At 37.9% G+C, this 25,506-nt stretch overlaps 7 protein-coding genes across 10 annotated transcripts; 3 read left to right on the top strand and 4 right to left on the bottom strand.

Annotated features, from left to right (window-relative positions):
• Nucleotides 1–1,892: 1,892 nt before the first annotated feature.
• Nucleotides 1,893–4,670, bottom strand: LOC108598235 (condensin complex subunit 2). The gene is made up of 4 exons (XM_017984853.2): nucleotides 4,398–4,670; nucleotides 3,995–4,333; nucleotides 2,394–3,941; nucleotides 1,893–2,329 (listed from the first exon to the last, which is right to left on the bottom strand). The coding sequence occupies exons 2-4, from the start codon at nucleotides 4,328–4,330 to the stop codon at nucleotides 1,982–1,984; spliced, it is 2,232 nt and encodes a 743-aa protein (XP_017840342.2). The 5' UTR covers nucleotides 4,331–4,333; nucleotides 4,398–4,670; the 3' UTR covers nucleotides 1,893–1,981.
• A 53-nt stretch (nucleotides 4,671–4,723) lies between these two features.
• Nucleotides 4,724–7,199, top strand: LOC108598441 (ovarian-specific serine/threonine-protein kinase Lok). Of its 2 annotated transcripts, none has more exons than XM_017985077.2 (6): nucleotides 4,724–5,312; nucleotides 5,413–5,570; nucleotides 5,639–5,747; nucleotides 5,805–6,245; nucleotides 6,305–6,539; nucleotides 6,598–7,199. In XM_017985077.2, the coding sequence occupies exons 1-6, from the start codon at nucleotides 5,123–5,125 to the stop codon at nucleotides 6,905–6,907; spliced, it is 1,443 nt and encodes a 480-aa protein (XP_017840566.2). In that variant the 5' UTR covers nucleotides 4,724–5,122; the 3' UTR covers nucleotides 6,908–7,199. The 2 variants fall into 2 exon arrangements, with proteins under 2 accessions (XP_017840566.2, XP_017840575.2); XM_017985086.2 differs by having other exon boundaries at nucleotides 4,725–5,258.
• A 161-nt stretch (nucleotides 7,200–7,360) lies between these two features.
• Nucleotides 7,361–8,701, bottom strand: LOC108601882 (protein valois). The gene is made up of 3 exons (XM_017989860.2): nucleotides 8,092–8,701; nucleotides 7,663–8,039; nucleotides 7,361–7,609 (listed from the first exon to the last, which is right to left on the bottom strand). The coding sequence occupies exons 1-3, from the start codon at nucleotides 8,623–8,625 to the stop codon at nucleotides 7,426–7,428; spliced, it is 1,095 nt and encodes a 364-aa protein (XP_017845349.2). The 5' UTR covers nucleotides 8,626–8,701; the 3' UTR covers nucleotides 7,361–7,425.
• Nucleotides 8,702–9,094: 393 nt separating this feature from the next.
• On the top strand, nucleotides 9,095–13,165 carry LOC108595509 (alkaline ceramidase). The gene is made up of 5 exons (XM_033294433.1): nucleotides 9,095–9,568; nucleotides 11,097–11,353; nucleotides 11,413–11,550; nucleotides 12,148–12,440; nucleotides 13,033–13,165. Exons 1-5 carry the CDS (start codon nucleotides 9,446–9,448, stop codon nucleotides 13,125–13,127), a joined length of 906 nt encoding a protein of 301 aa, XP_033150324.1. The 5' UTR covers nucleotides 9,095–9,445; the 3' UTR covers nucleotides 13,128–13,165.
• A 345-nt stretch (nucleotides 13,166–13,510) lies between these two features.
• On the bottom strand, nucleotides 13,511–14,795 carry LOC108594329 (6-pyruvoyl tetrahydrobiopterin synthase). The gene is made up of 4 exons (XM_017979479.1): nucleotides 14,586–14,795; nucleotides 14,342–14,421; nucleotides 13,836–13,981; nucleotides 13,511–13,774 (listed from the first exon to the last, which is right to left on the bottom strand). Exons 1-4 carry the CDS (start codon nucleotides 14,651–14,653, stop codon nucleotides 13,562–13,564), a joined length of 507 nt encoding a protein of 168 aa, XP_017834968.1. The 5' UTR covers nucleotides 14,654–14,795; the 3' UTR covers nucleotides 13,511–13,561.
• A 456-nt stretch (nucleotides 14,796–15,251) lies between these two features.
• Nucleotides 15,252–18,072, top strand: LOC108596521 (transmembrane 9 superfamily member 4). The gene is made up of 6 exons (XM_017982385.2): nucleotides 15,252–15,358; nucleotides 15,549–16,777; nucleotides 16,839–17,066; nucleotides 17,128–17,311; nucleotides 17,370–17,508; nucleotides 17,570–18,072. The coding sequence occupies exons 1-6, from the start codon at nucleotides 15,353–15,355 to the stop codon at nucleotides 17,668–17,670; spliced, it is 1,887 nt and encodes a 628-aa protein (XP_017837874.1). The 5' UTR covers nucleotides 15,252–15,352; the 3' UTR covers nucleotides 17,671–18,072.
• An 837-nt stretch (nucleotides 18,073–18,909) lies between these two features.
• On the bottom strand, nucleotides 18,910–23,808 carry LOC108599582 (glucose-6-phosphate 1-epimerase). 3 transcript variants are annotated; one of them, XM_017986543.2, is made up of 7 exons: nucleotides 23,589–23,808; nucleotides 22,371–22,422; nucleotides 20,418–20,476; nucleotides 20,199–20,355; nucleotides 19,468–19,805; nucleotides 19,256–19,407; nucleotides 18,910–19,058 (listed from the first exon to the last, which is right to left on the bottom strand). In XM_017986543.2, the coding sequence occupies exons 1-7, from the start codon at nucleotides 23,659–23,661 to the stop codon at nucleotides 19,011–19,013; spliced, it is 879 nt and encodes a 292-aa protein (XP_017842032.1). In that variant the 5' UTR covers nucleotides 23,662–23,808; the 3' UTR covers nucleotides 18,910–19,010. The 3 variants fall into 3 exon arrangements, with proteins under 3 accessions (XP_017842032.1, XP_017842015.1, XP_017842024.1); XM_017986526.2 differs by having other exon boundaries at nucleotides 18,961–19,189; XM_017986535.2 differs by lacking the exon at nucleotides 23,589–23,808 and adding an exon at nucleotides 22,829–22,847 and having other exon boundaries at nucleotides 18,961–19,189.
• Between the last annotated feature and the right edge of the window lie 1,698 nt (nucleotides 23,809–25,506).

The following is a 25,506-nucleotide window of genomic DNA, read 5'->3' as shown; positions in this document are numbered from 1 at the left end:
ACAAGAAATATACAAAGCAGTACTTACTAGAAGTATGCATATTATATGAGTATAAACAATAACAATGGAATATATATCATGAATGTAAATATAATTGACGAATGCTGAACAACCGCGAAATATTTAATCCGATATAATAAATATACAACATACCTATGCTACAAAATACAAAAAGTTAAATAAAAGGCGATGCTCTGAGGGAGTAAACAAAAAAAAGAAATTATACAAGTGTTTTAATTTCATAATGTATAATAACTATTTAGATTTTGTAATAGCATTTGTTTAGCAAACAAACTAAAAAGCAGAGCTAAAGTTTGAATTACGCTTCTGACCTGGCTATTAGCTCAGCAAATGTGGCACTTAAACTGCCAGCAATTATATGGCTTAGACACAATTGGGTTGCAACAGCAACACCCGCAGCACAATTAGCTTACAAATGTGTGGAACCATGGAAAATAAAACCAAAGCTAACAAGACATAAGGACGTCGGTGTTAATGCCGCAAATGCGATATGGCCAAAAGACAAAGACAAACACAAGGGCACAACTTTGGAGCTTGTTATAAAGCCTTGCCACTGCCACCTGTATTGCAATGTTTGTGTTGATAATTAACTTTTTAGCTGCAAATGTGTGTGTGTCTGTGTGTGTGTGTTGTTTATGTGCTTAAATATTGTTTTACATTTCCTTTTCAACTTGGCTTTTTCGACATGACACTCATTCATTATAGCCCTAACCCATTTAATTGCATTTGTTGGCCATAACATGAGAATGCACTTATGTTATGTGTTAATCAAGCATATGTATGTCAGAGGCAATTTTAATTTTACCATATTTTGTTACCAAATAAATTTCGACTGGGCTGTCAATTTGAGCTGCTAAAATATGGCTTGTCATTTATAATTATTCCAAGTAACAGGCATATTTTAGTTTCAACTAACATGTGCATACCATATTTCATTTGTTATCAGCCTAATACATTTTAAATTCAACAAATAATACATTTAAATTTAAAGCAAATAATAAATTTAAATCTTCTACATAGTTTTGTATTTCACACTTTACTTAAAATGTATTTTTTATGCATTAGTATTAACTGCAAATTTCCATGTTTTTTTTATGGAATTTCATGCCTACAGCACTTTACTTAACTCATACTCTGCAGTTCAGCTTGGCGCGATTAATTTCCAAAGTTTGATATGGCTAAGTATGTTTTTCCTTCTCACTCTTCATTTATTGCTGCTGTGTTGTGTTTTAGAAAACGTTACTTTGTACTTAGCAAATATTTATGCAAATAATATGCAATTACACACGCAAACACAACACATGCTTAAACTTCTATATACAAGACCAGACGACAGACAGCGCTACATTTAAGACAAAACGCGACGTCTCAAAGCTCTCAGTAAACAGCGAACTTTTTAAAACAAGTGCAGCAAATGTGTCACATCCTCCCACCCACGCTCTCTCATACGCAGACTGAGACACTCTCACGCAATGCAGATAAGCATGTGTGTAAACAGGCGAGAAGGGACAACAGCAAAAGCAGCAAACAAGTTTACAAAGTGTGCGACTAAAAACGCGCGTCAAACAAATGCTGAAGAAAATGCAAATTAAAGAGCAGCAACAACAAATACTAAGAACAGCTTGGAAAGCACATACATACATACATGTAAAAAATAAAGTTACATTTGTTCAATAGTTTGATTAAAGCAAAAGGCCCATGCACATTTTAACTGAATAAAATTTTATTGGCCATAATATAGTGTGAACATGTTGCCAACTCATAAAATGTTTTGAAGCTTTCAATTATAAAAAAAATATTGCAAGTTAAAAATACTTTGGTAGAACACAAAATAATATTAAATACTAAGTTTATTCATTTGAAAACTCCATAATAAAATCCGTGCACAACAGCTGTTCAAGTTAAAAAGTACACTGTTTTCCTTAATTTATATTATATGTATGTCCGTATATAAAACTAATTAATCGTCTGTTACTTGTCGTATTATAAAGTTTTCTAAATCATTCTGCGAAATTAGTCGCAATTGCATGTCGTTAGCTAAATGTAGAACAGCATAGAGTGCAACAGATGTTGATAGGGAATCCGCCATTTTTCCAGTTATAATGCTTGGCAACGCGTCATAGATATCTGTGAATGAGGCCATGCCCTTGGTATAATGCTCCTCCTTGGGACGTGGATGTTGTGGTATTTCCTCCTCGATCACATTGTTTAGTAATTGTTTTTGTATCAAACAATTACAACTACGTTTAAGATTCTTCATGTCGATCACCTTGGCACGCTTCGCAAATGGCACCACAACCTTGGTGACCTGCAAATATAATTGGGTTATAATATTAACAAAGTAAAGATAGGAATTCTATTCAATATGGTACCTGTGAGGGTGCGCCATCAAAGTCAGTAGCAATCTCCAGCACAGTTTCATTATTAAGCATTGTGTCTCCACCCATTTCGAGCCCATCGTCTATTAAACTATTGCTGGCCGGAAAACCGCTCATCTCCATACCAAGCGCATCGGGAATGATGGGGGCGTCTTCAGTAAAATGATCATTGTCATAGAGTTCCACATCATCACCCTCATTCTCTTGCGTGGAATGCGTATCCACATCCATTATCTCGTCGTCCGGCTGTCCAAAATTACGGCTCACCTTTATGCTCGGAGCAAAGTCATATCTATAGAAGTAATTCTCCTCGAATTCGTATCTTGTGGGTAGCACAAGCTTGCGTGGATCCCAACGTTTTTGGAAGTTCGCCTTGCGCAGTTTTGTTTTCGATTCTTGTTGGAACATGTTATCTGCATAGACACCAAAGTTCAATTGCTGATTGCGCCGCTTGGCGGCTTGCTGGGCGGCACGACGTGCACGTGTGGCAGCTGCACCGGCAGCGGCGCCGGCATTGTTGTCCTGTAAATTGCTTTGACCCAATGTAGTGCGTGTAGCGCGCTGACGCTTGAATTTCCAGTGCGTTGGGCCTGCCCAGAACTGTGAAATTTGCTCCAATGGACGATAAGAGTAGTCTAGTTTTGAGTTGCCATCAACAGGACGGAGATCGTTAACCTGCACCGCTGGCTTGCGTAGTGGGCGACAATGATTTAGCGTTGTGCGCTCTTCAGTTGTTAGCTCCTCCAGCTCTTGGTAATCCACTTCCATAACTGTCGCCGAGGGCATATCTAGCTCAGGCATGGGTTCACATTCTGCATTTATATCGAAGGCCATAGATAGTTCCTTTGGATTCTCATAAAAATCAGCATCGCCATTATCCACGCCAGCGTCATCATCTTGAATGGGCTGTGTTGTAGACGCGTTGGTTGGATTGGGTGTATCCGTTATAATATAACCCGTATGCAGTGGACGCAGCTTTAACTGTGACTCATAGCGACGCAGCTTGGCTACCCAATCGGCACTGACTAAAGGCTGCTCCTCATCTGACTGTTGCTGCTGCTCCGCGTTTACCTGCGTAAAATCTGTTATCTGAGCTGGCAGTTCGCTGTCTGTCCAAAAGCGATAGCTTGTGCACAGTCTCAGCTCCGACTGCAGAGTTGGCAGCACATTGTTCATGAGTCGATTAGAGGCATTAATAGAGCCCACTGTGGAGTTTAGCTTGCCAAATACTGGATCCTGCAGGGGAGCTGTATCCGGCTGGGCATTAATGGTCTCTGGGTTTTTTGTCACTGTGGAAACGGCCTTGCGCGTGCGTTTCTTCTTAGCCGGCGCTGCCTGCGTTACTGCTTCAGCTCCCTCTGCTGGCTGCCCGCCTTCATTATTATCGGGCGCATTGTCCTCACGATCGGCGGCTTCATTTAGCTGTTGCTCTGTCACCACACGCGAATTGAGACCCGCTGACATGCGCATTACGTCCAGATATATGGAATCAACGCGCAGGCCGTAAACCTTTGAGGAAGCCTCCAGCGAGGAGCCAGCAATCTAAAATAAACACAATATTAATGCCATACATACAATAAAGATAATTAACTTACCTTGAAGTTGCTCAGTGACTGATGATGACGATCCAACAGACTAGACAACGTATCGATCAGCGACAAATTCCAGGCATTATCGCGACTTAGCTTGTTGCCGTTGTAAATGTCCAGGCATTTTTTTATTGTCTCATCCTCCTCAATAGAGCCCAGCGCAGTGCTTTCGCGTGTGCGCATTTGTTGCTGCACCAACGTGCGTCTGCGTGCCTCACGACGTTCCGCCTCATCATCATTGGCCACAGGCGTTATAGTCATCTCGTGCAGCATACTCTCTCGAAGCGTCTGATTGCCCACAGCAGAACGCCTCAATGGCGTCTCAGTGCGCGGTAGCGTCATGATCTATTTAAAATAGAAAACATCAATAGTTAATGGTTTTTATGCTTTATTAATGAGATTTACTTACAGTTTTAGCGAAAATATCTTAAATTGCACTCAATCCAATTGTTTTTGTTGCTTGCGCTTTACGCTTGTCTTTTTTATTTATTTTCTCTTTTGCTTGTGTTGGTAATAGTTTACAGTTGCTTTTAAACGACGCCGCAATCAAGGGCTGCAGAGCTATTTTAATATTTCAGTGTTGCAAAATGCCACAAGTCGGCTATCGAATCAAAACAAGCAATGAAGGTAACGCACGCATGTTGACTTAAAAAGCATTTATTTGTATATAAAACGTATGCTAATACTGTATTAATTATGATTTTTGTGTCTTTGACCTACAAAACTTGTATCGCAAGAGACTAAATTCAGATTTCTACGACGTTACAAGTACTAAACTATCGAATGATCGCTACGGCCCTAGATTGGCGGCATTGCGCACACAACTAAATAAACGGTTATCTGTAGTATGTCTTGTGCGGATGTTTTATGTGTGAAAATCAGTGAAAATTATTAAGCCAACGCTGCAACAATTAAATGTAAACAAGTTCTGCATGTAGTGTGCGATGCAAAGCTGACAAGCTTGCAAAATAAATTGAAAGTCTATGTAATTTTAATACATAGTTTGTGCTTGTGTGTATATGTGTGTGCGCGAGAACGTAGGATAACTGCACATTTGATTTGCGCAGCGAATTTAAGGAGAAACGGGAAACAGTTATAATCGCGCTTGGCGATAACGCGAAGAGAGCTTAAGAAATGGCAAAAGATACACAAGGCACGCAGGCTACGCAAAGCCAGGCGTCCAACGTTTGGACGCAGGTGGAGAGCCAGCCTATGGAGAAAATTGTATGGGGCAGACTCTATGGCAAGAATATAAAAATCAAATCCCTTGGTACGGCAATCAAGCAATACAAAATTATCTATACGCATTCGCCCTTTTGTGTTGGTAACTGTTGTTCTAAACTCCTTAAGTAGTATATGTGTTTGTTTAACCTACATATGCGTGATTGTTGTTGTAGCTAAATAAAAACTTTGTACTTTTGCAGATTTGAACAACGACGAATTTTCCGCCGGACGCGGCGAAGCCAATGATTTAATATTAACACTAAATGATTTACCTGAGAAAATACTAGCACGCATATCTAAGGTGCATTTTATAATAAAGCGCGCCAACTGTGAGCTGACAAATCCGGTTTATATACAGGTAGGCGCACTGAATTATGCAGATCACCAAATATCTTCAAATCCTCAAGTTACCTTACCATCCCTTAGGATCTCTCACGCAACGGGACCTTTGTGAATGGCGAAAAAATTGGAACAAACAAAACGCGCATTCTACAGAATGATGATATTATTGCATTAGCACATCCCACCTACAAGGGTATGTCCCACTTACCTACACACATGGCAACATGCACCTGAACCTTTGTATTTGCAGCATTTGTTTTCAAGGATCTCAGCCCGAATGAGGCCATTGGACTGCCTGCTGAAATTAAGGACACCTATTATATTAATCGAAAACTCGGCTCAGGTGCATATGGCATGGTACGTTTGGTCTATGACCGCCGCACCTGCGAGCAGTTTGCCATGAAAGTAGTAAAGAAAAATATGCTCGAAGTCAGCGCACAGCCTAAAAATTATTTTAACGATCCGGAGAAAGTGCTCAACGAGGCCAAAATTATGAAGAATCTTTCGCATCCATGTGTTGTGCGCATGCACGATATTGTGGATAAACCAGACTCGGTGTATATGGTCTTGGAGTTTATGCGTGGCGGAGATTTGCTACACCGTATTATAGACAATAAGCTGCTCTCTGAGGATACATCCAAGTTATATTTCTATCAGATGTGCCATGCCGTCAAGTACTTGCACGACAGAGGTAATTTTATTAAAAAATGTTACAAACAAGATTTACTTATACTTTAAATCCATTCACAGCTATTACTCATCGCGATCTGAAGCCAGACAATGTGCTGCTGGAGTCTAATGACGCGGACACTTTGCTTAAGGTGTCTGACTTTGGTCTCAGCAAATTTGTGCACAAGGGTTCAGTGATGCGTACGCTATGTGGCACACCGCTTTATGTTGCACCCGAGGTGCTCATTACTGGTGGTCGCGATTCGTATACCCAAAAAGTGGATATTTGGAGTCTCGGCGTGGTGCTCTACACCTGGTAAATAACTAATATTTTTGTATTTATATTCATGACTAACATTGATTACATTTTGCAGTCTAAGCGGCACTTTGCCGTTTTCCGATGAGTATGGCACACCGGCTGCTGATCAGATTAAAAGAGGCAGTTTTCGTTTTCGTCATCCTTCCTGGCAACAGACATCACAGCGTGCCAAATCGCTCATCAAGCAAATGCTCATTGTGGATCCTACAAAGCGACCCTCAATTGACGCTGTACTCAAGAGTAACTGGTTGCGAGATGCTCCCATGCTGCAAAAGGCCAGAAAGCTCATGAAATTGGAAGAAACTGACCAGGAAGAAGTGGAAAATAACTTCCTAGAACCACCGACTAAGCGACGACGTTGCTAAAACACTCGCTGTACTGAAAAAGTTTTAATTTTCTGGAAAAATTAATTGGAAAAAACATATTTTTCTTACATTGCAGCCAGAAACTTTGACATTTCCAACAGCTTAGAATTAATTTTAAGGTTGTTTATTTTTACATGTTTGCCTAGCATAAGTTTTCCATTTGCGTCTTGATAAACAATGTGCCAACAAAAATGAATTATGGAAGACAGTTTGAAATGATTATCGACGCTGTTTCACTAAAATTAAATAAAAGATGTTATGAAGTTGACAATTTAATTGAAGATATAATTAATTAACACAACTTTCCTGTATTCATTTTATTATTTTTATACAAAATACGTCGTATGTATAGAATAGCTTTTGAATGTTATATATTTTAAACATATATTGAAATAAATGTCTTTAAATTTATTGGTTTATTGAAAAAAAAAAAAGCAGAAAGCATTTATATACAAAACACAGCATTGTCATTACAACAGTTATCAGTTCCTAAAGTATGATTATGAATAATGATTATATTATATTTTGTGCGTAGCCAACTTGTGTCCGTGTCCAATAGTTAGCAGTGTGCTCTCATCGTGCCAAACGCCATCCGTGAGACGAGTATGCGTATCATTATCGGTGTAAATAATGTCATGCTTATCGTTCACCCTCGCAATTTTCACACCCGCAGGCGAATTGCTCAGCACAGCCAAGTGTGACCTGCAGTAATAAATAATTAATAAAATAGAAAAATATTTAAGCTCTTCACATACCCATTGACTAGTAGCTGGGATACGTTGCCTTCGGAAAAATAAGCATTTGTTTGTTGCACCTCGCCAGGCTTGCGCAAATCCAGCGTATGTACATTCCCATCATAGTCACCCAGGTAAACATAATTATCGCCCACAAGTTCGGTGGGTGCAGCCCATGCAGCACAGGTGAAACTCAGCTTATGTGTAGTATCATTAAAGAGGCATGTGGAGGAAGGTGAGGAGGCGCGCACATCCCAAAGACGCACACAGCCGCTACGATCGCAGGTAACAAGCTGATCTTGTGTGGTATGCGAGGTGGCCAAGCCTGTTATTTTTTGTATGTGGGCAACACGTGCGCAGTATGTGCTGCATAATTCCGCGCCTGACAGATCCCAGACCTACAAGCAACATTTTGTTAGAACAAAGTTTTACTATAGTATTATTATTTACATTCAGTGTATTACTCAGACAGGTGGAAGCCGCGCGATTGGGCTCCGACTTAAACACGCTAAGCTGGTTGATGGGCGCATTGTGCGCCGAGTCCTCGCCAATCAGAAACAAACAGTAGGGATCCTTGGCATTGCGCACCTCTGAGAATGTGGACCAGGCCTGCAAACGTGTATCACCCAATGCCACAAGCAACACATTGTTGTGCGCATAACGTATAATGTTAACAGTTTGCTCGCACTGCAGCTTAAAATCAGCAGTGTCTACTGCCATTTTTTCCATATTGGCAAAGCCAAAGAGCATGCCCCACCAATTGCCGCCATCGCGATGATTTGTTGCCAGTGCAAAGTGTTGCGATTCGTTCATGGCAATGCTATCAAAGCAGTCATGCAAACGTGGTGACAAGTTCTCCAGGCGCGCATTCATGTCGGCTACATTGAGGTTTGGATACTCAACGTTGTCGGCGAGCTCCTTAGCTGGCGGCGGCTGATGAGACGCTGGTGTCATATACGTTATGGAGCTTCTTTGCGGGAACATTTCTTACTTATTTTAATACAACAAACGCCAAAATGATCAAATTGCAGTCGACAGCTACAAAAAAGTGCTTAACAATTTGAACTTTCAGAGAAAATAGAGGTGGAAAATAATAACATCGATAACATCGCACGGATCGAAGGCTTTGGTAATCGTAACGAAGCACAACGAACAATTCTTAACTTAAAAACAACTTTGGCGGATATTAGTTAATATACCATTGGCTGTAATCTCAAAAGTATTCAATTATTTTAAATTTAAAAATAAGGATTCATAATAATGAATGAATTTTGTTATTGTTCAAATCTTAACGGTTTTCTATGTTTTTATAAGCATCGCTTTGATGTGGGAGACATTTTTAGCACATTTGTTTCTTGGTAAACTTTTGGTGGTGACTTTTGGTCACACTGCACGCTATCGCAGTAAACAAAAACAAAACGAAAACAATTTCAACTGCTAGTTTAATATAAGTCGTAGTGCAGTGGTAGCTGTAGCGAGTGACGTAGAAAATTTAATAAACAAAACCTGCACACGATTTAAAAATTTTGTAGGACAACGCACAAAATAATTTTGAATTACATAAGGCAGCAATTAATGACAAGTGGCATGCAACATACACATATGAGAAGTGGCAACAACAACAGCATGCAGAAACTAAAAACAGAACGTCATTAAAAAGCGACATGCAAATTTGTACAAAACAATTGCTTAACTTTGAAATAAAACATCATAACTGACATAAAGTGCCTTCAGAAATTAGCACAAAAGAAAATTTACACATTATCGAGAATACCTATATACAGTAAACAATTATAAATTAAACATGGACTCGGGTAACATAATGGATTTATATGCGATGTATTTATTTCGACCCGGAAGCTCGCCAGTTGATTGGTGTGAGGGAAATTATTTAATTTCATCTAATATTGCTGAATTTGTTAATACGGTGCGTATGTGTGATGACACAGTTATAAAGTGACATTGGTGTGCGTATGCATCTCTGTGTGTGTGTGTGTGTAAAACAGCTGCAGTTGCAGTTTTCGTTTACACACGCTTGCATATGCACAGCTGACTAGGCCTTGACCTTTCTTATTATAAACCAGAAATGTAAACAAATCAACTGCTGTCCAAACGGCGACCACTTGCAGTTATTTTACTTATCATAAAACAAGTACAGAAGCTAATGTTGACATATTTAGGCTTCGTTTATCTACATATAACAAAGTCCATGCTACTGTAAATAAATAAAGATATATATTTGCCTTCAATTAAATATATAATAAAAGTTTAGAATTGTAATACATTATTCGTACAGTTGATAAACTCTATATAAAACATATAATCAAAGTATAGAGTTAGAATTATATCAACTGTAATCATTTCATATTATTTGATTGATGCGTGCTCTATTTTTATATACTTTATCATTCTGTCATTTAGTGCATATAAAAATTAAGCTTGCTAAACACATAAGTTGTATTCCCTTTGTTGTCGATCTTTACCAATTACTCATATTCTCCATACCTGACAAAACTCTTTGTTAGAAGCTTGTTCATTTGCATAAGCTTCGTCTGCAAAAAAGCAAATTTATTAATGAAACGTTTTTTAATAAGCCTCGAGAAGCTCTACATTCGTTCATGTACAAGGGTGTACTATTATTAACTTTAATAGTTGATTGCACTCTAGTGTATTACACTTTCATTTTCAAATTGACAACGTTAATTGTTTTTGCATACTGATACTAAAAGCAAAACATTTGTCGTCACGACTTAATTGCGAACACAGTTTGTCTTTTGTTCTATATTGACTTTACATCAACTGAGTCAACTTAATGCGTTTCCTTAAGCTGTTTTTGTATACAACAATGTATATATATAAAGTAAAGTAAAGTATAAAAACTGTTTTGCCTTGCCTAGCTGCTTTTTTTTATCGCATTAAATGCTTTGATGCAAAACAAACTCACATTGAGTGTTGTAAATATAATTTGTTCACTTTGCTTGCTCAAATTTTAATTGCGCTTAATTAAAAATGCTTGACAATTTACGTGACGCGTTCTTTGTTCTCGTGTTTTAGGTGAAAAGTTGTTAAAACGACATGAACATTATTGTTCATTGTTTAACAAATGGATATATTAAGTGTAAGCAAATGGTTTCTTATATGGAAGTGGACATGAATTGTAGTTAATAATAATAATAATAAGAGTTTTAGATAAAACTTTACTGTATAAAAAAGATTTTTAGCATTTAATTATTATTAGAAAATTGCGCGTAAAAATAGCAATTTATTTGTTAATTTTTAAATTACAATAACTAAAAAGTAATTAGTTACAGATTAAAATTATGCATTCAGATTAGTTTTTTAATGTGAAATAAACAGGTCAAGTCGAGTCAATGATAAATAATGACTACAATACTTTTTCAAATATATGTACATACATAGCTAACTCTGCTTTTCCCATTTCCATCTATTTACAGTTCAGCAACTTTCTCTTTATATTACTGCCTCCGATCTTAATAATGCTATTTAAGGAATATGGTCGCTTTGTAACGCCTGGCATACATCTACTCTGGGTGCTACTAATTGTGGTTGGCTTGAGTTCAATGTATTTTCATGCAACGCTTAGTTTGCTGGGTCAACTGCTCGATGAACTGGCCATACTTTGGGTATTTATAGCAGCCTTCTCGCTATTCTATCCCAAACGCTACTATCCCAAATTTGTACGCAATTCACGGTAAGTTATGGCACTACTATAAAGTTTAAATGAAGCTAATCAAATTGTTTTATGTGCAGCAAAATCTTCAGTTGGTTGATGTTATTTGCAGCGATAGTCGCAACGGCTTTGTGCTGGTGGAAGCCCATTGTTAATGCCTTTGTTCTTATGCTCATGGGCGTGCCCACCATGGCAATGCTCTACACTGAACTACAGAGGTAAATACATTAAATAATAATAAAATATCATATTATTTAGTTGCTTAAAACTTGTCTCTACTGATAAGAGTATGCGCTGCCTTTGTTGACCGATAAAGGCGAACAAAGCGAAGAGCATTAGTTCGTAAATAATATATCTATTCGACAGCTCTTATCAAATACATGTTTAACAAAGCTTATTTACATAAGGCTTTGCATTCATAGAACAGGTGTAGGCTATTGCTTAACTTATTTCGTAATTTTTCCGATATTATGTGAAATTTGTTATCTCACAGTTCAGAGTGCAGCAGAGCAACCGTTTTGTTTTTCTATAAATGTTATCAGCGACGGGTGCAGTTGAACTAGTTTTGGAAAATATATGCTTAGTAGCTAGAAATGTATATTTATATAAATATGCGAATCTTATCAAAAAACACTTAAGAGTTATAGTCTCTGAACGAAATTTTTAAGCAATTAAAATTGATAATATTTAAATTAACAAAGAATTTGGGATAACAAACCGAATGTATGAAACATCAGAATATTTTCTTGCATTCATTTGAATACCCTAAATATTTTATTAAACCTTTAATGGAATTATATGTATTTCTTAAACAGAGTTCGTGATCAGCGTGTTTATCGCTTGGGCTTGCGTGCCACAACCGTTTGGGCCGTGGCCGTATTTTGTTGGATTAACGATCGTATGTTCTGCGAGGCCTGGTCAGCGATCAACTTTCCATACTTGCATGGCTTTTGGCATATATTCATCTTCATTGCGGCATATACAGTGCTGGTGCTGTTTGCCTATTTCTATGTGGAATCTGAGCTGCCACAGCGGCAGCCACTGCTCAAATATTGGCCAAAGAATGAGTTTGAATTTGGCATACCATTTATATCGATAAGAAATCCAGGTAAGACGCTACGCAACAGCATTTAAGCTGATTGGCAAGAGCGATGACAGTCCGAAAGAGAGAGCACAAGAGATAATAACTAAACCAAATAATAATGTAAAGTCAACAATGCTTTAGCTAGAAACGAATTAATTGTAATTGTATACCTTAAGCTAGTTAACAACAATTTTTTGATTAGTTATAATTGTAGCAAAATTTGTTAAGTTAGTTTTTCTAGTACTGCCCACTAGAGGGCGCTGTGAACATATCCCAAATTATAAACAAATAACTAACAAGTTCAGCCAAGTAAAATCTGTTTCTACGATCCAGCTGTTAAAACATTTTACCAAACATGGCTTCCAAAAATAAAGTTCCCTATGGTTTTTCCACGTAGTTTATTTATTTGGTTTTTAAACTAGCTAACTAACACTTGTTGTGGGTATGTGCATGCCTAACTGCCTTAATGTTAAATTAGTTTTAATTCTTGGCTGAACTATTACTAATCCCAATCAGGTGCATAAGACTACTAACTCCCGTAGCTTTTGTGGTTCAATTTAGAGTCTATTTAATGCCTTCACTAAAACATTTGCCTACACTCTGCTGAATCCCACAGATACAAATGATTGGCGCTTCTACTGCGGCTTATTCATGCAGGACTTTGATGACAAGCAGAATATTTCTGCCATCCAACAACTAAAGATTATGTAGATCACTTTACAAACATATATCTAGCCTAGATCACGTGATATATAAATTAATTATAAAATATACACAGGCAGAACAATTACCAATCCAAATTCCAATTTAAATATATATAAGTATAATTAGCTGCCATAGACAATTTAATAGGCAACTCAAAGCTTAAACAAGTATATGTAGTATATGCTAGACATAGAACCAATATTGTATGTACTGAATTTATGAACAATAAAAATTTGTTAACACTTTAATACAATAAGTGAACGCACAAATTGCATTTTACAATATTTATTTGATTAAATTCGCATAAATGTATATAAGTATGTATATTTACTTTGTAATTCGTATAACAGCTAATATATCCTTGTTGTAAAATATAGTTGCGTAAGTGATTTTGTCATAACTGAGCATTGGTCCAAAATTTATTTTAAGTTATCAAGCAACTAATCCGAGTCGGATGATATATTGGTGCATGAGTCGTGAGCAACGCGTTTGTTGATATTGTTATAAAGTCCATTCAGTTGATACGGTCCACGATAGGTAATAATATTCTTTGGAGTCTCAAATATTTTCACCTCGTAGAGCAGCTCTGGCTTCTTAAGTTGTGTGCGTATATTGTCCCAAATGTAGACAGCCAGATTCTCTGTAGTGCTGGGCTATTAAAGTGAAAGAAATTTGTTTATTAATCTTAGTCTAACTTGCATAACAACTGCATACAATTTTGGCAAAATATTCAACATCCTTGTCTAGATTTTTATGATCCAAGCGCTTCATTATAACCGTCTCAATGGCATCCTTCAGCTCCGTTATGTTTACCACCATGCCAGTGCGTTGATCTATGGGTCCTCGCACAGTTAGTTCAACTACAAGCATGTATAGAAAAATAAATATTACTTAATTCATTATCACTTTGAATACGAGCCTTGTCTACAAGATTTTATGCGCGTTGAACTTGAACATGGGTTGATAAGCGAGCTCCTCGGTCAAGGTCTGGCTCACAACATATTTACCAGCTCAAATTTCCAATGGCTTGCGGTTATGCATCGGCAAAGTTAATTGTTATATGATATGTTTGGTAAATCGCTTTTAATCAAGCATTTAACTACAACACCTGACTAACTGCTGCATTCTATTCCATTCCAAATAAATATCTCTTTTTGCGATTGTTTAACTTAAGGTCATTTGCACTTATCATTTCTATTTAGTTTAATTAATATATTGACCTGTATAATTGTGTCCATGACCATGGAAATTATTGCATTTTCCAAAGACCTCCAAATTTTCCGCATCGCTTAGCTGGGGACTATTAAATAAAGGAAATTGCGTAGTTAGCATAATTAAGCAATAAATACACTCTTGCACCACTGTACGGCAATCGAATTGTCCATTTATGTACATACATACATAAGTACAGTATCAATTGAATTAATCAATTTAATTGACTTGCAATAGTATTATTTGTATTACCTATGCAAACGATGGCAGGCGCTGAACGTTTCTCGTCGCGTCAGAAAGGCAACAGGTTGCTGAGACATCGTTGAGAGAGATTGTCTTTGTTATTAATTAGATTGCGTTGTGATTAGCCTCGCACGTGCACTAGCACTGTTTTGCCTCAAATGTGAAACCTGCTCTTAAGACCCGCTTATTTATATTCTCTGGCTTGGGAGAGCTCGTATGCTGTTATAGAATACGGAAACTGTTAGCCGGTTAATTGATTGCATGTGTGCGTAAGTGCTTACAGTGTTTATTTAGCTGGACAGTGTTTAAATACTTGTTAAACTGGCTTCAAATTAAAAATAAACAAATATGCAATTTTTTGTCTACGTTGAACATGCACTTACAACAACAAATTTAAAAGTATCGATGCTCTGTGCGGTGATCTGGCAGCACTGTCATTCAAATGTATCGATTAATACAATTTTAAGTATGCAGTTCGCAGCTGCTAATCAAACCACAGCTATTTAGCTTAACTTTTCTTTATAATATGATGATATGTATTGAATTATTTCATGCATGCTGCTCTATCGTAATTCTTCGTCTTGCCTGCGCAGCGTACTATGCCCAATATTCACACTCGATACTTTTCTAATGGCACATCACCTGTGCTAGTCTCATCACTAGCAAGAACAGTGCAAGACGAAGAACATTAGCTAGTTTTTTAAAACAATTGACAAATTTGTAGTTTATAATTATACACTTATTGCATATCATTTAGGCCTAACTACGCACATATTATGCAGGTAAGTTTGTTTTAAATCAGTGCCACAGGGTCAAAGCCAACCGCTAACTATAAAGCCGCTAATACATAGACAGAGCGAGAGAGAGCGAATGAGACGTAGCGCTGTCAAAAGAGACACGCAATCAAATGAATCTTAGTATGAGTGTACATTTTGTTTGTGTACTTAAGTTGTTGTTGCTTCTTCTTTGCAGTGGGTGGCTGGGCTGCAGCTGCTGCTGGTGACACTGCTTGCTAGCAGCATCCTTGTTGATGGTTTCTATGTGCCCGGCGTGGCGCCCGTTGAATTTGTGCGTGGGCAAAAAATCGATGTTAAGGCGGTTAAAATGACCAGCAGTCGCACACAGTTGCCATATCAGTATTACTCGCTAAGGTTCTGCTATCCAAAGAACGGCACGCTGATCTTTAAATCTGAAAATTTGGGCGAAGTGCTGCGCGGTGATCGCATTGTCAACACGCCCTACGAAGTGCAAATGGCTGAGGATGTCAACTGCAAGCTGCTGTGCAATAAGAAAGATCGCCCCATGACTTGGAACAAAGAGGACTCTGCTATGGTCGCCGAGCGTATAGAGCATGAATACTTTGTGCACTTGCTTGTTGATAATCTGCCTGTGGCCACGCGCATTGTAAGCGTCAACAATCCCGCAGATGTTACCTACGAGCACGGCTATCGCTTGGGCCAAATGGATGGCGAGAATATTTACATCAACAATCATCTGAAGTTTATACTCTCGTATCATATGTACACAAAGGATAAATATCGCGTGGTGGGCTTTGAGGTCATCACCAGCTCAGTGAGCCACAAGGAGTTGAAATTCGAAGGCGATAGCTGCAATTTTCCAGACAATCCGCATCCACAGCTGGTGAACCCCAATGGCGAAACGCAGCTCTACTTTACCTACTCGGTTATGTGGAAGGAATCGAAAGTTAGCTGGGCCTCACGCTGGGACATTTATCTGGGCATGCGTGATGTGCAAATACATTGGTTCAGCATCATCAACTCTTTAGTTGTGGTCTTCTTCTTGTCTGGCATATTGACCATGATTATGATACGCACATTGCGACGCGATATAGCTCGTTATAATACCGATGATAATATAGAGGATACACTGGAGGAAACTGGCTGGAAGCTGGTGCATGGCGATGTCTTTCGTCCGCCCAAAAATACGCGTCTGTTCTCTGCTATCATTGGCAGTGGCATTCAAATATTCTTTATGGCGATGATTACCATATTCTTTGCCATGTTGGGCATGCTGTCGCCTTCATCACGCGGCGCTTTGATGACCTCTGGCATCTTTATGTATGTATTCATGGGCACCATTGCCGGCTACTATGCGGCGCGTCTGTATAAGACTATGAAAGGACGCGAGTGGAAGCGCGCTGCTTTTCTCACGGCTACGCTTTATCCGGGCATTGTTTTTGGGTAAGTCAAACCTGCTCTTCATTTATTTTAATATGCATTAACTTTTGCTTTTGGTGCTCAGCACGGGCTTCTTTTTGAACTTTTTCATATGGGATAAATCGTCGAGCGGCGCAGTGCCGTTTACCACAATGATATCGTTGCTCTTACTTTGGTTTGGCATTTCGGTGCCGCTGGTTTATCTAGGCTTCTACCTCGGCTATCGCAAGCAACCATATCAGCATCCGGTGCGCACTAACATGATACCGCGCCAAGTACCCGCCCAACATTGGTATATGAATGCTGCGCTCAGGTAATTACTACATCAAGTTATTAATAAACTTTTGCCTAATATTCGTTTTTTTTTTCCACAGCACTTTGATGGCTGGTATCTTGCCTTTTGGCGCTGTTTTTATTGAGCTGTTCTTTGTGTTTACAGCCATCTGGCAGAATCAGTTTTATTATTTGTTTGGCTTTTTGTTTTTGGTATTCTGCATTTTGGTTGTCAGCTGCGGGCAAATTTCTATTGTCATGACATACTTTCAATTGTGCGGCGAGGTAATTTTTCAAATGTTTTGCCTTATAATATTAAACTATATCAATGCAACTTTTGCAGGATTATCGGTGGTGGTGGCGCAGCTTTATAGTTTCTGGCGGCTCGGCTGTCTATGTGCTTTTCTATAGCATATTTTATTTCTTTACCAAGCTGGAAATTACAGAGTTTATACCCACATTGCTTTACCTGGGCTATACAGGTAAGCTTCCGCATATGCTTACAACGAAAATTTGTATGCTAAATAAATGTATTAATAACAGGTCTGATGGTGCTTACATTCTGGCTGTTGACCGGCTCCATTGGCTTCTTTGCTGCCTACGTTTTCATACTGAAAATCTACGGCGCTGTCAAGATTGATTAAAGAGGGCCCAGCACACACACACAGACTCACACTCACACAACGCTGCACACCAAACAACCAACTGTCCCTGCAATATCATTTGATCATTATACTTATTGCCTAATATTTATATATTTGTATGTATATATGCATATGAAAGCCAAACACTGCAAAAGCGAAAAGAAAGTACAGTCCCTGATTTGGTTTTAACGCTAGTGTGCTTTGTTTCCTTTTGCCTCCTGCTACGCTTTCATTGATAACGACTAAACGATTGAGAAAAACTTAATTAACTGCGTTGACGCGAGGAATGTCTAATTTATATATGTATAATGTAAGAGTAATCTAATCTAAGCTAAAGCAAAAACACAAGAAATTTAATAAATTAAGCTAAGTGTAAATGGAATTCAGTTAATTCGTGGGTGCATAAGTGTGGGAGAGTTAGCTTTTGTCTTATATAAATTATAATTATATTCGATTATGACTTTTATGATGTGTCAAGCTTATTAATTGCTTTTGTTTATTATTTATAAGTCTAGTGCTGCAAGCTGTAATCGAGCTTTCTTATAATTCCCAGAAAACTTTTCTATACAAGGCTTTGGTGTGTATATTCGTAGCTCAAGTAGATTATTATAGCCGCAGTGCTGACTCGAGCAAGACCTATTATGCAATCTATAAAACAATGAATAAATTACATTTATTGCTGTGCCTAATTTTGGCATTTCAAGCTGTCCTTAGTGCGCCTAATTTTTTCGACAGCGTTTATGAGGTGAGTGTAAAGAAAGTTTAAAGCTTTATAACTAATCGATGAGTTTTCGCAGTCACGTATGCGCACTGGCAAACAGGAGTTTGAGGGCAATGTAACCCAATTTATAGATCGACTCTTAACGGAATTTCTACCCATTTTAGTGCCACGTACCGAAAATCAAAAGCATCCGGCGAAAGAGAAACCAAGAAAACCTGAAGATGATCTCTTTATGCATGGCGTGGAAGCTTAATTTCATTAACAAACACATCACTTAATTGTTGTTATGCATTTTTATTTAGCTTTTCTTTAGTATTTTACATAGACACGTGCTTAAAATAAATTGTAATATAGCTCAAAATAGTATACACATTAGCATATATTTATTTAAAATTAACTAGTTTAGTTAATGCACACTTTATAGTTAAATTTTACGTGAAATTAAGCCTAAGCCCTAATGTATGGGGCTCAAATGTTTTTGATTTATTTTTTGTAACTTTTACTTAAAATTTATATTATTTGTATAGTATTGTAACTAAATCCATTTTTTGCTGCTTTCAGTGAATTGTTTGTGCTTTTACGAATCGGTTTACCGCAATGGGTTCCGATTCTTTAAACGCTAGCGATTCCGTTTTGTTTTTCGACTCACATTACCCTCGATGATGATCTGTGCAAGGAGCAAAAGACATTTGATTTTAAGATTATTTCAGTATAAAAGCTTCAATGAACAAGCATAAGGCGTAAGCGGGGCTTCTTGGAATCAGGAGGCTTAGGTAATTGATAGGGACATTTGAATTGCTGCGGGTCAGTCGGCGTTATAGATCATATATCATGGGCTAGTAACGCCTAATTAATTTAATATACCTGCAGTATCTGACTGGCTTCGTAGGCAGTGCCGGGCAGCAGGATCACAGGTGAGCTAACATTGCCCGCTTCAACGCAGAGCATATTGGGAAACTCATCATCACCAAAGTCGCTCATTTCACGCGAGCGATCAATCCAAGGATTCCAAATAACTGCAATATACAAATTGCTTTATATAGAGTTTTTGCATTAAATGCACATAGTTAACTCACCCGTATCTGGAAAATTATACTTATGTAGCCTCATTTTGCGTCCGGATACGACATTGGTGATAACATGCTCCTGTGGCGTATGCTGATAGATACGATCTGTCCACTCATTAACCGTGACCACCTCGCGTCCCTCCTGATACATTGCACCCTCGCGTGTCTTGTCTATGAAATGACAGCCATGTAGTCCCGTTATCTGACAACGACGCACATCGGGCACCTTGAGATACGTATGCAGCAGCATATTGAAGGTGAAACTCAAATCCTTGCTGGGATTATAGACGCCAATGTGAAAATGCAGCTCCTTCTCGCGCAAAATCAAACGATAAGTAATGCGAAATCTACAAAGGGAATTAAATATTTTTAATAGAGCTAAGCAGATGGTATTGCTAAGAAATAGGTATGAATTTTAAATAAGTCAGACTTTGTAGATAGTAAAACAGATATAAAGATCTTGCTTGTGTTACTTATATAAAAATTAAATGATACAGCTCTGAGCTATGCTTAAGCGAAATTTTTGCAGGTAACGAAATAAAGATACCACGTTTTTAATATTTTTAGCTCATAGGTTGTATATTAAGAGCTAATGTAAATTATAAATAGTTAAATATTCTTAATAGTTTCAACAGAACCAAAGAGTAAATTCTCTCTTCTCTTTGATGGAACTAATGTTAATAAGAGTTCGAGTTGTACAACAATACGCAATGAAAAATTGAAATATTCAGTTAACCTACTGATAATTCCATATCGAACGCGTAAACTCATTGTCCATTAGCGAGAATATAGCCTCGACATCGCCATTGTGCAGTCGCTCCGGAGCACGATCCAAGTGCCAGCGTGTTATGCGCGCAAAGCCATGCTGTGGACCAAAGGACCAAGGACCAAATTGTGCTGCAGTTTACAAGAAATGCATAAATAAATTATCAACTTTAATGTCGCTGCTGAGCACTTACGAAAGACGAAGGGTATGCCACCGCGTATTGCTTTTTTGCCATCAAACGAGGCCAGTTTGCTGCAAAAAACGAAGAAACAAAGGCAAAGGCTTCTATTAATTTTAGTTGGATTTCAACGTAGAGCTAAGGCTTTAGCAGTTTACAAAATATAATATATATATATATATATATAATATATATATATACTTAGTATGTACATATATATTCAATATAAAAAGCGATGCAGACATGCGAAAATTTCTAAATGTTCTTTTGCTGCTGCTGCTGCCTGCAACAAAAAAGTGTCTGGCAAATTGACCAGTTTTTGCCTCCTTGATTCGTCTCAGTTTTGTCTTCAGCTTTTGCTGCTACTGCTGCTGCTGCTGCTGCTGCTGCTGCTGCTGCTGGTTTTTGTTTTGTTTTTACGTTTGCGCTAATTTGCCGAGACATCCATCAAGTGGCTCCTGCGCCTTGCCAATTGTGTCATTAATATTGTCAGTTGTCTGCGCTCTCAGCTCTGGTTCGACATCAAATTTTGTTGTAAGTTTTAGAAATCCTTCAGCTTGCTAGCTGAAACTACTTTAACTTTATATATCGTATAGTGCAAAAACTCTTTCAGCTTTTTGCTGCTGCTAGGCAGAGGCGTTCGAACTTCGAATCCAGCTCAAGTCGAATGGCACTCGCAGTGGTTTTTGTGTGGCACTCTACTTTAGCTGGATTCCCAAATGCCAAAAGTAACAAGCTACAAAAACTACAAGCCACACAAAAAAAAAAAAAGGGCGTTCAAATAAAAATTGTGGAGAAGTTGACAAAAGGTTAGGGCAAAGTGAATAGCTGAGTAAAATTATAATAAGTAAATTCATGAATTTATCAAAGAATAATGTTTGATATTATTTAAAATAAATAACATACATCACTTAGTAAATCAATGTTAGTAACTTAATTTATTTTAATCATAATTTCAGTAATATTTCACTCTCTTTTCTTTCAATGTTAGTTTATAGATATTAGCAAACATTAAAGGTTTTTTCACCTAAATTATTATTTATATTTTTTTGAATAATATTTAACTTTATTTTCTTTCAATGTTAGTTAAGAAATGTTTGAAAATATTAACTAATAGAATTTTTCTGCATTTATAAAAGTAGAGCTTGGCGATAATATTTTGCTTTAATTTTAATTATAAACATTAACTTTGCTCCACTGTGCAGGGCGAGTATTAATGCATGTGTGCAGGGGGCAACATGTTGTATTCGTAGTTGGGATTTATCGATCTAGATGCCGCGCCAAAAAACTCCATTCATAAAAACCAGCACATTGTTTGCCTATACATACATACATAAATATGTATTTGTATGTGGTACATTATGTGTATGTGTGGCTACATATGAGGCAGAACGTAGGCCATGGGCAACAGAATAGTGAAAAACAAGCGGCTACGCCGGCCCTCAATGGGGCAGCCACAAGTTGGCCTCACACCACGAGCTGAATTTTATGCATGTGCAGCAGCCCGCTCTCTCTCTCTCTCTCTCTCTCTCTCTCTCTGTCGGGCTGTCACTCACTCTCTCTCCCTATCTCTCGGACTAGTCAGAGCGCTTTTTTGTAGTGCGTTCAGTTTGGTTGGTTGGTTGGCCGGCGTGTTTTTGCTAACTCTTGGGTTGCCAAGCAAAAAGCATTTTGCCGCCAAACCAAATGGCTAAGGCTGACGTTTACCTCCCCGTTTTTAGCCAACTAACTTTTGCGGGGCATCCTTTGTGGCCAGCGCCCGCCTGCCTGGTCCAAAACTCACTCACACGCTCGCTGACTCGCTGGTTGAGTTGAAAAAAGTTTTGCACAACACTTTTTTGGTTGCATGTCCGTTAGGTTGCCATGGACTTGGACTTGCGTAAGTTACTTTGTTCAAACTCTCGTCATTAGGCAGTTGCTGCGCTGTTGGCTTTAAACGCGGCGTATGCGTAATATTTAAATGCTTACCTGACAAACAATTGTTCCTGATTATTGACACGCCAGGAGACGACGGTAGCGCCTGTGAATAAATTTGCATAACACTATTTATTATATATACACTTATTTTTCAGTTTTATTTATAGCGAAAATGTCAAATTGGCAAAAACGCAGTTATGCGTTTATGCCAAAAGAAAAGTATGAATGTTGCTGACAGTGACACACACAGATAGACAGACAGACAGACATGTAACCCACATATAGTTGAAAATGTTTGCTGCCCTGTAAGTAAAAACTTTTCTGACTGTCATTAGACTCGAAGACGCTGAGTCCCAGTTTAGCCATTGACTATTGCTTGCCACACAGCTGCGTGTGTGGGTGGCAAGTGAGTGTGTGTGTGTGTGTGTGTGTGTGTGTGTGTGTGTGAGTGGGGCCTGTTTTGGTTGCAAGCCTGATGCTGATGCTGCGTCTAAGCAGCCTTTACTTACTCATAACTGCAAATACGTTTGAATATTTAGCAACAACAACAAAAAATATAACAAAAATCATAAACCACAAGGCGAGGAAATCAAAAAAAAATACAGTAAGTAAGTAAAGCTTTGCTCAAAAACTGTGTGTTGCTCAAACAGCGTTGAAAACCAACGTGGGCAGGCCGAACGAGTCGTAATTGTTGAAAGTGCGCTCTATACATAAATATATATACGTAAAGTACATATATGTATACAGACAGTATATATATAAATATATGTGTATGATATAACGCCTAATCGAATTGTGTCGGCGAGTAGGAGCCGCTGACTTGACAAGATCTTGGTACTACATACATAGAGGTAGGTGCTGGGCTGCGGTGAGGCGAGGTGTGTGCACATCCCAAAGAGATCATTGTAACGACGCTGATAAGATACGTGGCTACTTAAACGGGCCAACACAGTCGATGAGAATCAAACAAAACACAAGGTTAGACAATAACAAATTACTATATGTATATATATATATCAACAATTATATATGTATTTATGCAACTAGCACTTTTGATAACCTTTGGAGGTCGCTATAAAATGAAAGTCCATAAAAATCTGTAGTTTACCAATCATGCGCTATAAATAAACAACCAGCAACATTGCCAAAAGCTTCAAAGCCAGATATACTACGTTTGCAAAATTCTCTGTCTGTTGTTGTTGTTGTTGTTGTCTTTTTCGTTAATTATGATTAATTATTGAGTACAAATGTGTGTATACGCTCACTTACCGTGCAAATTGATTGTGCATGTTGTATTATTGCCACGATCTAATACGACCACGCTAGTGGCAGCCGCTGCCATTTTAAGCTAACTAACGGTAACTCTGCTTATCGATCACTATCCTCGCAGCCAAGCCAACTGACTCCTTCTTAAGTATCTCTTTGTGCGTAACGAAAACTATTTTTATTATTTATTCAACAAACTAACATAAATCACCAGGCAATTGAAAACAAATATTTGTTGTATAAATTGTTTTACTTGTTTTCATTAAACTTTAATTTGCAAATTTACATAATTTGATATATACAACGCTTACACACACACAAGCGCAACACTCACATATATACGCGCACACACACACACACACACACGTACGCGCAGAGCTCAGCTTGTTTTTGTCAATGAATAAATACGTAAGGAAAAAACTCGTGTAAAAAACGTTGCGACTCAAAGTTGAACAGTCCGCGCTTTGGTTGTTGCGGCCACGACGTCAGTTTCCCAACTGTTTATGTTTTTATTCGCAGCTATCATCAGGTACGATTGGAGCGCAAGCAAGCCGGCAATAGCTCCAAGAACATAAGTGCGAGGGAGCAACAGCAACAAGTGCGAGGCAGGTCAGTCTGATTGCTGATTAGATACCCTGTGTTATTATATTATACGTTATACAATATAGATAGATTGTTATAGCGATTAAAACAACAATATATTATAAATATATGTGTTTTCAGTTTGTAGTTACAATTGTTCAAAAACCAAATATTATAATGAAATTAAGCCAGAAGTTTACTGAATGACTCGAATTAGGTAAAATAAGATTTCTATCCTCATATCTTATAATGAAATCAGTCGAATGGTTAATGCAATTTTTATGCGCCAATCCTAATATATTGACATTGTATTGATTTCGGATAATAAACATTTAAAAAGTCTCAGCCTTGTATTCACATTAGTTTATTTTAATTTTGTTGTTATGAATAGGGTATACCAAGCAACGCTCAAACTTTTCTTAGTTGAAAGCCTGGAACTGCCAACTTGTTGATTTGAAAACGTGCTAAAATTGGAAAAATATTTAAATACTTGTTATATCTGAAGTACATTTTAGTTACAAAGTTAATTATAATTCACTCCTAAAAACAATAAAAGCATTAGTAATTTATTTCAACATAAATTTATGTGTTGAAGTGAAACTTGTTTTTCTTAATTTCAACTGCTAAGCTTTCGAACCTGCTACTTGTTGCATGCAACGTCGAACAAAAGTGCTATAAAGCAACTATCATCGAGTATATTTGTAGTGTGACCAGCAGTTTGAACTTACAAACCTGGTGATGAGATTGAAATTTGAACAAACGAGCTTCAAAGCTAAACAAGCTAAATATTGTATGTGTGACTAGTTGAACTTAGCTTCAAGTCAGTAACATATAAATTTACATGTGGTCTACATTACACAGTAGAAATACATTTAAAACACGCGCCTTTGCTGTGGATCCTGCTCTTCTGCGCAGGAGCAGGATTTGTGGAGCTTATTGGAGCATTTGGAACGACTGCAGCAGGTGGCGCCGTTTAGTCGTTTGGCCAAAAGTTCACTAACAGCTGCGCTGCACAAGCGTCACGTTGTCTTCGTTGTTAACGCGGCTAAAAGTAAAAGCATTTCTCTTGAGTATTTTTTACGTGAGTCGTCCGCCGGTTGGGCTAACAGTTGATACGTGTGTAATCGTGTATAGTAGACTATTGACTCTTAGTCTTGTTGTTGTTGTTGTTGTTGTGGGCGTTTGTTATTGTTAGCCGGCATATGGCCATGCGCATAGTTTGTTGTTGTTATTGTTATCATGTTGTCATAGTTGCCGCAGGATGCTTTTACTGTCTCTTTGCTATGAAAGTGTCAGACTGAGCTTAAGTTTGTGATTTAAGCAAACATAATTACAGCAC

Source organism: Drosophila busckii, chromosome 2L (assembly GCF_011750605.1).
Source record: "Drosophila busckii strain San Diego stock center, stock number 13000-0081.31 chromosome 2L, ASM1175060v1, whole genome shotgun sequence".
Classification (NCBI taxonomy): Eukaryota; Metazoa; Arthropoda; class Insecta; order Diptera; family Drosophilidae; genus Drosophila; species Drosophila busckii.
Note: the sequence above shows the minus strand (reverse complement) of the source record. Positions and strands in the feature narration are given on the sequence as shown.